The 11,507-nt window shown below is 35.1% G+C and overlaps 1 protein-coding gene and 1 long non-coding RNA gene across 2 annotated transcripts; both read left to right on the top strand.

Moving 5' to 3' along the window:
• The first annotated feature begins 5,295 nt into the window (after nucleotides 1–5,295).
• Nucleotides 5,296–9,655, top strand: LOC102606142 (probable ATP synthase 24 kDa subunit, mitochondrial). The gene is made up of 7 exons (XM_006358960.2): nucleotides 5,296–5,465; nucleotides 6,201–6,297; nucleotides 7,397–7,541; nucleotides 8,047–8,157; nucleotides 8,626–8,772; nucleotides 9,073–9,195; nucleotides 9,298–9,655. Exons 1-7 carry the CDS (start codon nucleotides 5,424–5,426, stop codon nucleotides 9,359–9,361), a joined length of 729 nt encoding a protein of 242 aa, XP_006359022.1. The 5' UTR covers nucleotides 5,296–5,423; the 3' UTR covers nucleotides 9,362–9,655.
• Nucleotides 9,656–10,417: 762 nt separating this feature from the next.
• Nucleotides 10,418–11,258, top strand: LOC107062938 (uncharacterized). Its single transcript, XR_001474966.1, has 2 exons — nucleotides 10,418–10,802; nucleotides 10,975–11,258. It is a non-coding gene; the product is annotated as an uncharacterized lncRNA (long non-coding RNA).
• Nucleotides 11,259–11,507: the final 249 nt, after the last annotated feature.

Consider the following 11,507-nt stretch of genomic DNA (forward strand, 5'->3'; position numbering starts at 1 on the left):
AAGCCAAATAAGACGAATTAATATAAATTAATTAATGAGTTTCTTAATCTCAACAAAATAAAAATAATGAACTTAATTATAAATTGATTAATTCAATTACAAAACTAATTAACTCGAAATTATAGCTATAACTTAAAGCAAATTGATAAAATATTTAACTAAAATGTAAAATCTTTTGTGATAATTTTTAAATATTTATAAAATAGCGTGATTGCAAAACTATACATACTTATTATTAAAAGTGATAAAATTACTTTAAAAATAACTTGAAAGTATTTTGAATTTCATGAAACTCATTAACTCAAAATTATAACCATCCCTAATATAATATAAAAAATAAAAAGAAACTTTTTGAGATGATTTTTGAATAATCATAAAATATACTAATTATATACATAATTATGTAAAACATATATATTATCTAAAAATTATGGAAAGTGACAAAACTATTAAAAGTCTTGCAAAACTATACTATTATTTTATGGAAATTTTATAAAACTACTTATTATTAAATCGTTTGAAATTGGAGAAGCTCAAAATGATTAATTTATATTGTGGAAGGTCAAAATTGGGTGTCAACACAGCTCACCGAACGGCCCAACGTACCCATTTTCAATCCACCTTTTCGAATTCAACCCCGCAACCCCTAAAAACAAAATCAAAGCATGCACTAATAGAATTCAAACAAGACCCATACTACCTATCACCCCGGGATACTCTGATTTTTCTCGATTTTGCCAAATTTGGCCATTTGACGATATTTGATCTTAAGAAGAGTGTTACCCGCTTTATCATTGAGCAGTTTTCGTCATTTAGCACAAACATGGGTTACTCAGACTTCACCCAATCAATCTAAGCAACACGCAACCATAACCCAATACAATTTCATTCATTTAAAAGCACAAAAATTACGGGCATTTGATGATCAAAACAATACGGGCAAGATTTTCAAATTAAAATTGGCATTTTAAGCATTCTAATTCTATCAGAGAGGCCCAGCACACAACAACACGATACAATCATTGCAAATGAGTACAAAATTTTTGAATGTAAACTCGGGATTCGGAAACCAACCTTATATGATGATTAAAATGCGATTGAAAAGCTAGGCGGTAAAGAAATCCTAGTTTTGAGCACCAATCAACAACTAAAATACTAATGGAATACAAAAATATTGAAAATACTACCTTGGTGTGAGTTTGTGAAGATTAAAAGCGAGGAAAAGTGAAAGATTTCAAATTCTAAGACTTTTGGCCATTATAAACCGTCCAATTCGCTCCCATTCGGCGACATTAGTCGCACTCGCCGATCCACTCGGCGACACACCGAGTGGTCACTTGGCTCGCCGAGTTTTACAGGACCTTCAGTCAAAGTGAGGGTCCAAACGACAATCTTCATCGGGAACGCCGAACAGATCGGCGATTCGCCAAATTGCTTCAAGACTCACCGAGTCTTACAGACTCCAAGTTAGACTTGTGTTGAGTCAAATGGCGGGTCAAATCGGGCACGCCCGACCTCTTCGGCGATTCGCCAACTGACTAGTTTACTCGTCAATCTGTATTTTCCAAACACTTCCAGCATTTAAACATGTACCACTAAAACACCATTATTTATAAAACACTAACTAAAGCATTTAAAGGGTTTTGGGTTGCCTCCCAAATAACGCCCTAGTTAACGTCGTGGCACGACGCATGTCCTTATTCACGTTCTATTTTTGGGGTCGACCTTAGTACCACTAGGTGACCCCTCTTGCTTAGTTGGGTAGAGATGAGGCAACTCATAAGTCACAAGTTTCTAAAGAAGCTGAATAAATCTGGAGTGAGAGACAACCATCCGATTTAACACTTCAATGCCCTCCTTCATCTCTTCCAGCACTCTATCTTGCTCAGTGACCTTTTGGAGAATGAGTAATAGAGTATCTTCGACACGTCTACTCTCATTGTCCGTAGAGTTTTTCTGCGCATGAGGAGGTATGTACCTCCCTTGGATTTTGCACTGGACTTCCACCTCTGATATTTTGGTAGCCAAATTGTTCAGCTGAGTCACCAGTGCGGCCAACATGAGGTCCACTTTGCCACAATCTCCATCAGCCATTTTCAATTTAACTGCTTATAACGTCAACACAAAGAAACAAAACTACAAATAAAGTTAGTAAACTACGACTATCAATAACACAGTTCGTCTTAAATAAGAATTTTCACGTAACACCATTCCCTGGTAACGGTGTCATTTTGATGTTTGCGTAATCAAGACACAACTTCCAATACAAGTGTCTACGATCGTACAATAGTAAAGTAACCCAACTAAGGGTTGGGGTCGAGTCCCAAGGGAGCGGTTCCTGAAAATTAGTAGTTAAGCGCGAAAGTGCTAAAGCTAACTGTAGCTAAAGACTTTAGCGAATAAAAACATGACAAATTAAAGGGTTTGACACGAGTGTCAATTATCAATAGGGGTTTGTAAACAAGTAAAGAGCAAAATTAACAAAAATAAAGACAGATACAAATATGGAGACGGGATTCTTGGGATGTGATAGGAATACGGGCAAAACTAGACTATTGGGTACATGCTTTTGATAGTAAATTCGTTGAATATTTGTGACTAGGCTAGACTATAGTGGGGGAAAATTCTCTCTCGAGTAACTTACCCCGAATCAACCCGGTTTCTCTCGAACACCGTATTGCCGCTTTAAGCACAGCCTCCGCCTTAGCCCACTCGCTCTCTCGAGCTGGGTGTGTGGGGATAAGGGACTAGGGTTCACTCTCTCGAGCTGAACCTCATGTCGACCCAATCCCACCGGCCATCAATTTAGTATTCTTAGTTTTATGACCTCTCTCTCGAACAAGCCGAAAACACAAAGGTGAAATCGTATTTGCAACTACAATTTCATTAAGTTCCACCACAACTACTAAACGAAATCACATTTACACAACAAATAAACCATCAACAAGCAAGACCCAACAGATAATCTAACCCATATTCATAAAATCACACCCCAAGAATTAGTGGTTTAGCTAGACATGTAAAAGAGATAAAAATTTATACCAATCTTAGTTTCCATCAATGGGTATGCGAGATTAAGTCTTAAAACAAGTCAAGAGTGAAGAATCCATAAGACCCAAGTCCAAAATTTTGGAGTTGAAACACTTTGAATCTTCAAGTTCTTCAAAAATCCTCTCCAAAGTTAGAGAGAATATTGTCTCTCAAAATTGTATTCTAAACTTAATACAACTAAAATTGACTACTAAGAATAAAAACTAAACTAGTATTTATAGTTTTTAGAAAATGTGTTGCGAAGGAGCCATTCGGCGCAGTTAGTCGGGATCGCCGATACACTCGGCGATTCTCCCTTTGGTCTGCCCATCGCCTTTCAGCTCTTGCATTCAACATCTTCGCGTCCTGGATCATTGGGCGGTATAGTACTACTTCGCGAAACTGCTTGGTGACACTCCGACTGCTCCATTTCACCGCCGATTTGATCTTTTCCTTTAGGGCTCAGCACACTAGAACAAAAGGCAAGATTAAGACCTTTTGGCGACTCACCGAACGGGTTCGGCGATTCTCAGATCTTCATTTCTTCGTTCTTTCAGCTACCTTTGTTCCTTTTTGCTAAGTAGTGTCCATGCTTTTCCCCTCAAAACTCCAAAATACCTGAAACTTAAGGGTTTTCATCAGATATTGAGATAAAATATGCATTTGAGGAAACTAATTCTATCAAAAAATAGCCCTAAATGAGTCCCATCATGTAACATAATGTATAGTCAGTGTATAGCTAATGTATAGGTCTATAATGTAGTGTATAGTTTCTATGATTTTTGACAAGCTATAGTGTATAGTTAATGTATACTTCTAATGACTTTTGACTATTTTTCTTATGTAAATAAAACATGGGTATATTTGTTGTAAATTAGTTACTTTATTGTATATAATTGAAACAAACCCAATTAATTAGGGGTGTTCAAAACTGAACCGTAATCGATAAGCCAACCACAAAATTGGCTTATTGGCATTGGGCTATCCAATAAACAATTGGGAAACATATTAAAATTTTATAATTAACGGCTTATTGGTGTGGGGGTGAATTTTGCAGTTTCCTTATCGTGTAAATCGTTAACCAGTTAAGAGTTATGATACTTACATTTTTGTTCTAGGTATATTAGGCTCATTTAATATTTTACCATAATATATAAGAGTAATTATATATTTTTTCTTTGTTAGTCCTAACTCCTATAAGATAAAGTCGTAAAACCATGAAAACCTATATACTTCTCAATAATTATCTATTTTGCTTTAAAGAATAGAGAACAAGTCAGCAAACTCAGAAAAGCACTGAGAATATGTACATGAAAAGTATGCAGCAATTTATCGAGTCATTAGCAAAGACGTTTTCATTGGGTAATGAAAATGGGACAACCAGTTGAAAATATGGATCAAGTTATCCATTTTATGTTGTTACTGCTTCAAAGTCATCCCTTCGAAAGGTGTGTTCATCGAAAAAAGGTACCATAGAGATTAGAGGTTAATCGTTACACCGCCCGATAACCATTTGATAATTGCTAATCCGTTACTGAACCAACCGATATCTTATAGGTTGGCTAGTGGATCAGTAAATTTAAAAATTGATATCCGATAGGCCAACCGTTAAGCAACCCTACACTTAATAATGATGGAATTACAACACAATAACAATAACATACAGAAATTCCACAAGTGAAATATGAAAAAGGTAGAATATAACATACTTTACTATTACCTCGTGGATATAGAGAGGTTGTTTTCAAAAGCCCCAACGTAATAATAATGAAATTATTTGGTGTATGTACTTTTATTGATAGCTTTTTAGTCAATTCATTGGGCTAAAAATGAGATATCCTATAAACACGTGTTTGGTTTAAAATAGATAAATTCATTTTAATCTTGTCTTTGTTTAAAAAAATTGGTAGAAAATATTAGAGAAGGGCAAATATATCATTCTGTCTTTTATTCTCGAAATAATAATTTTGAAATTGTTATCCAACTTCAACATGAGAAAATAATATTACCATAATTATGACATAACTAATCTCAAAATAAAAAATCCAACTAAACGTTAGAATAAACTAATTTCGAATCTAATCTCAAAACTGTAATTCCTTATCTCACCAACAACACGACTCCAAAAGTGAGGATGAAAAGTGAAAGGATACAAAGTTGAGGCCCAAATGTGAAAGAAAGACAGAAGTATAGAGGGGGAAACAATAATAAAGTGAGTGGGAATAGGCGAACGACGTCGTAGAATATCTTTTGCCCTCGTCCCTCTGAAAGCTGAAATGAAGCAGTACTAGGTCAAGATCAAAAGCCACACCCAACAGAAACAGAGAGCTTTCTCCTCAAGAGGTGAACGAACACTCCGATAGAGAAAAACGACTTCACTTGGAATTTCATCAATGGCACTCGCTTCTCGCTTGCTGTCCAGATCCACTCGCCAGGTACAATTGGATCTAATCTAATTTTCCCCTTTTTTTTTATGCGGCAAATGGTTATGTTTCATGATTTGCTTGATCTGATTGTGGATTAAAGGGTTAATGTTCATTATTTGTTGTGCGGATTGTAGTTGTTGACCAGTTGAACTGAATTTAGTTTGATTTGAGAGAGATGCGTTTGGCACAGTAAATATAATCGGATTTATAATTGTGGTTCCTTAGGATTAAGCACATTTTAGGTTTCATTGAGATTGTAATTGCCTGCTTGATATTGACGCACGATGGATTGAGTGATCCCGTTTCAAAAGAATATTTGTTGTTTTCATTATTGGTTGGTTTCCAATCACCATCTTTTTTGCTTTACGGAAAATAAATTTGGCCTGAGATTTTCTATGTTTTTTATTTTCCTCCTGTTGTGTTATTTCTTCGGGGAAAGATTCTCTCTGTCAATTATCACTTAGGAGCTGAATTTGATGTTCCTACCATTGCCTACTTATGTTGTTCCATTGAATAGTACGTGCCCATAAGGAAGTGGCTGTTAGGAGAATAACCACTGCTGCTCTATGTGGTCATTTAGCTTTTGAGTAATTTAGGTTACACTTTCTTTAAGCTGTTAGGATGTGTCTAGGTCTGAAACAGAATTTTGCGGTAAAATTTTGTGATGTAGATGTGATTGGATATGCTGGTGTAATATGTACCTGGTCCAGATGTCTACTCCTATTAATAAATGTAGTTTTGCAGCTATGTGCTGGTCAGGTTGTTCTTCGACCCGAGCATGCAGTTCCAGTTCGTTCCTTTGCCAAAGAAGCTGCTGCTCCCACTACACTGAAGGGAGATCGTAAGTATTTCAGGATGTTCTTTTTGATACTTTCTTGATTAAAAAAACAATCTTTGCTGAAACAACTGTGATTCTTTTTGCCGACTTAGTTTCTTTTTCATTTTGTTTTTCATTTATCTTGTCTGTGTATCAGAACTCAGAAGATCTGAACAATTAACTTTGAAGAAATCAGCTGTAATATATTTTCTGTTTTGTTCATTATGTGGTAATTCTGTTAGTATTTTTTTTAATGTAACTTCAATATTTTAACCTAGATTTAATAGCATAAACAAGACTAAAATAAGGAGGAAGTATGACTAAGGAACACCATCATGGTATGCTTCTGAATGATGCTCTGGGGCTTTTAGATTCCTGTTACCTTGGAACTTGTGAAGAATGCCTATGCATGTGCGTGCTGTGTATGGATATTTCTGCTCTTATTTTTTGCATTATGATTGAGTACTGCAGCCAACACTATCCTTTTACTGCATAAGTTAAGTCTCATCTACTTTTCTAATAAGCATAATGCTTTTCCTCATTATTAGTTGTATGCGAGATGCATCTGGTGCATCCTTTGTATCTCAATGAAGTACTTTAACACTAAGACGCTTTATGCTCCTAGATAGGTGATGCAGGCCCAATTGACATATACTTTACTGTTTACTGTCTCTACAGGAAGGCACAAGATAGTAACATTTATTTTTAGGGTGAACTAAGCTGGAAATAGCATACTCATAAAAAACTCTGATACTGGTGTTTGCAGGACCAATATAGAGTTTAAGTTAGGTCTTGGTATCTAATTCACCTGTCTCTCCATTGATAGGGTGTATGCTTTCAGATAGCTTTTCTTCAACTTTATTTATTTGTTTCGACTAACTAGGGAAATCTTGTGCCAGAAAATCCCTAATGGGTTAGTGTTTTAGAAATACTATATTCTTTTTCTTGTCAGGCCTTGATCAAAACTGTCCTCTTAGAGTCTTGTCACCCGACCTAATAATTCTATCTGTCTTGGTAATAGTATGTGGATTTTTTCTGGCAATCAAACTGGGCTTGTACTATTGCAATGTTGTTTGTGTATTGTTGCATTGCTGTGACACTGACTTTTTGTGTGCTTATGAAGAGGTATTGAAGGACATCTTTTATGAGGTTAAGAACAAGCTTGAGACAGCAATTGGTGTCCTACGAAAGGAGAAGATCACCATAGAACCAGAAGATCCTGCTGCTGTATCTGAGTATGCGAAAGTCATGAAGTCTGTTAGACAAAAGTAGGATACCTAACCTTTTCTTATGAAGTTCAATTTTAGTTTGTAAATACCAGAGAAACAGTTCAGCACTTGGTGGCTGACCTAAACTCTGATAGCACGTGGTTCAGAATTCATATTGAACATCCTACTCAGCTGTTCATTTGAAGGTTCAGCTATTCCTAAATTTAGTTCTTGTTACCATTAATGTGCTTTGCCATTACATCAAGATGCTTGCTGGAGATGGACCATATTTAGTTTGTTAACTATCTATTAATAATGTGAAAATAGGTCCGTCCTTGTTTATTTTGTTTGGCGTCCCAGTAATTCTTTTACGTTGATCCACATTATACCTTAGTTCATCAAGAATCACATGTTATTTTCATGTACCTGAAAGTAGAAACCTCTATTTTATTGCATGGTCAAACAGTACTTAGTTTTATTTATGGACATGCATGCTGCATTATTTGGTTAGATTCCATAATTTTTTATGATCAATTGCTAATGTTATAATTTCCCATGTTCGCAGGGCTAATCTCTTATCAGAGTCTGAAATTATTAAGTTCAACATCGAAGTAGAAACACATGAAATTCCAGATGCCCGAACATATTTGTTGAAACTGAAGGAGATGCGTGTCAAGTATGCATTCTAATGCTTATCTTTTACCTGCTAGTTATAATATTTCATGAGTTATGTGAGTTATCATGCAACATGCTTTTGGTATTTATAAAAACAAGATGGTATGCTTCTTTATCAATAATTAGTAAATAAATAATAAAGGCAGTATGCTCTTCGTTATCTTTCACACAATTGGTTGATTTTCACTGATATCCCTTCGTATCCTACAAAGAATTCTGAAATTTGAACATGATTCCAAATGTTGCAATTTTAGTAACTTCAGTAATGGGCTTGGAGCAAAAAAGCGTCTATGTGCTTCAATTTCATTAGCCTGCTTTCTCAACTTACCAGTAATTATTGCTTTATTGAGTAATTGTGTTCTCCTCTCTTGTTCCATATCTCATAGACAGACATTTTATTCATCCTTTAGACATAAGGTGTATCAGCACTTCTTCACTCCCCTTTCTTTTTCATCTATTATCTGGTCAGGAGGGGCCTCATCGATTCTCAAGGTATAGAGGATTTGCAGATGGCAGCATTGGATAAAGTTGAGAAAGAATTAAAAAAGCCACTACTGAGGAACGACAAAAAGGGAATAGCTCTTCTTACAGCTGAGTTTGATAAGATCAACCAGAAGTAAGCTTCTTTATGCAGATGTTAATTGATTCTATTTGCAAGTGCTTCAATTTTTTGATTGTCTACAAATTTTGAGGAGCAGTTGGTCGTTCGTTATGTAAATGATCAAAACCAGCATCCTAAAAATTTTACTCAGCCATTTGTTGACTTATTTGGGGGTATTTTACTTTACCCTAACCAAAAACTGTGGCCTATTTTACTCAGCAGCATGTAGTATGAGCCATTGTGATTCAGATGATATATGATTCAGAGTTTATGTAGGTAATTGATCATCAATGTTTTTTTTTAAAAATGCCTTAGGCTTGGCATTCGTAAAGAAGAATTGCCCAAATATGAAGAACAGTTGGAGCTGAAGATTGCAAAGGCACAGTTAGAAGAACTGAAAAAGGATGCTCTTGAAGCAATGGAAACTCAGAAGAAGAGGTAATAAATAGGGCTTTGGTTGCTCATTCTCTTACCCCTACATGTAGGTTGGGTTATTTGTTTTTCTCGCAGATTTTGAATTTGAATTCTCTGTACTTGCAGGGAGGAGTTCAAGGATGAGGAGATGCCCACTGTGAAGTCTCTGGACATCAGAAACTTCATTTAAAAAATGAAATTTGTTATTTTCCTTTTGCACCTTGTTGATCTTGTGCTACCCTTGAACATAAATTTTAATACCCCTAAAAATGTAGTTGTACCAGACATCCAAGAGGCTGCCTTCTGAATAATAAGAGTTCTGACCAAGAAATTAGCTTTGATATAATTTTGGGGCCTGAGCATCTTTATCTCTGCTCCTTATTTTGCAACTGATCTTGGTCAGTTGTTTTTTGCACTCTGTACTAAAGATACATGATTGTATCAAATGTTTCAATTTTTGATGCTTTGGTGATGGCTTTACTCATCTTGTGCTCGTTGTCATTGCTTGCAAGTTGCAAGCTTTATCTGCTGCAACAGTTTATGGTCTTCTCTAAATAGACTTCTTTTTCTTATATTATAATATTGGAAAATTGTAAATTTTATAAGTAATCACCCTGTCGTTAAGAATCAGTAACAGGTTACTATTTATAACAGCTATTCAACTCTCATAAATAATCAGTCCTTGAAGTTATGAATATTAGAATCAGAATAATTGACATATTCAACTCTCATGACCTTCAAAACTTCACGGATGATGAAGACCACCATCTTCGATCTATCTGGTGGCGCTAGCTCAGATTCGTGAGATATGTAAGGGATGGGGTTTGCTTCTCTCAAAAATTGATTTAACATATAGTTCTACTTATATATAAGAGGGAGTTTATGATGGGACATTTCAATGTCCCATCATAAACTCCCTATATAATATTCTATATAATAATATAATATAATAAATCATTTTTTCTATTATATAATATATATAATATATATTTATTTTCTAAGGGAGTTTATATAATATAGGGAAAAGGGTCAAAAATACCCCTCAACTTTAGTTTATTAGCGTAATCAATGAGATCGACTATATGAATTTTCATTGATCAAGTTATTTTAAAATTCTCTTAGGGCTAAATAATAAAAATAAATCAATGCAAGTTCTTTTGCCTCTCTTATCTCCTACTTTAATATAGAAATCTATGTGTCAAAAATACCCCTCAACTTCAATTTATTAGTTGATTATAGCCCTGCCGTTAAAACAAAGTTATTTATACCCTTGTCGTTACTAATTTCACCATTTATACCCCTCAATTGACGGAAATCCCCAAACTAACTCAAATTAACCAATTTTTACTTAAATTGCCCAATTTTAACCCGACCCGACCCACCCAATAATATAACCCATTTTTGTTCTATCTTCATTCTTGTTCATCTTCATCTTCATCTTTAAACTTGTGGATTCCGTAGCTTTAAGTTCTTTCGAAAAATTCCAATAATGTTCTTAAGCTGACATAGGTTGATACATAGGCATTACTATTCATCAATTTATAATTTTTCCCATACCTGCTCGATATAAAGTTCAATGTTGGTGGCTGGTTCCTTGTGAACTATGCGAGGCATAAGAAGATTCCAAAGAGGTGTGTGTTCCTTTTTTTTAGTACTAATAATTTAGTATAGTTTTTGGTATATATTAATATCCATGATACAACCATTCTCAACTGAAAATTTCATTTTAATTACTTGAAACATGAACTGTATCTCTAACTTCAGTCTGGTGGCCTTTTTATTTTATTTTATTTTGATCGATAGAGCTAGGTCTTCCTCTCTGATTCCAAGAACGGGTCAAAGGAAAACTGACTCTGCTCTCTGCTCTCTCATCCAGACCCACATCGCTAACAGTGTCCAGCCATCACCGTGAAATCCTAACTCCGGTAGACCGGAGGAAATCAACAACGACGAATTAGAGCTCCAAGCTCCAGTAATTTCGACAATTTTTTAGATCTGACTGAAAAATAATGCTCCGATTATCTGTATTTAATCATTGTTGTGTTCTTGTGTTTTTGGGTTCATAGCCATTATTACATTATTTTCGATATTGTTGGGCTGTGTTGGATGATTTTATTGTTTTTGAAAAGGAACACAAGTTTAAAGATGAAGATGAACAAGAATGAAGATAGAACAAAAATGGGTTATATTATTGGGTGGGTCGGGTCGGGTTAAAATTGGGAAATTTAAGTAAAAATTGGTTAATTTGAGTTAGTTTGGGGATTTCCGTCAATTGAGGGGTATAAATGGTGAAATTAGTAACGACAAGGGTATAAATAACTTTGTTTTAACGGCAG

Source organism: Solanum tuberosum, unplaced genomic scaffold, assembly GCF_000226075.1.
Source record: "Solanum tuberosum cultivar DM 1-3 516 R44 unplaced genomic scaffold, SolTub_3.0 scf00285, whole genome shotgun sequence".
Lineage (NCBI taxonomy): Eukaryota > Viridiplantae > Streptophyta > Magnoliopsida > Solanales > Solanaceae > Solanum > Solanum tuberosum.

What these genes read in the sequence shown, in the direction of transcription:
- LOC102606142 (XM_006358960.2), top strand. Translation starts at nt 5,424, where the DNA reads ATGGCACTCGCTTCTCGCTTGCTGTCCAGATCCACTCGCCAG. An exon ending in TGTCCAGATCCACTCGCCAG is followed by an intron (nt 5,466 to 6,200) that starts GTACAATTGGAT and finishes GTAGTTTTGCAG; the next exon opens with CTATGTGCTGGTCAGGTTGT. An exon ending in TTTGATAAGATCAACCAGAA is followed by an intron (nt 8,773 to 9,072) that starts GTAAGCTTCTTT and finishes AAAATGCCTTAG; the next exon opens with GCTTGGCATTCGTAAAGAAG.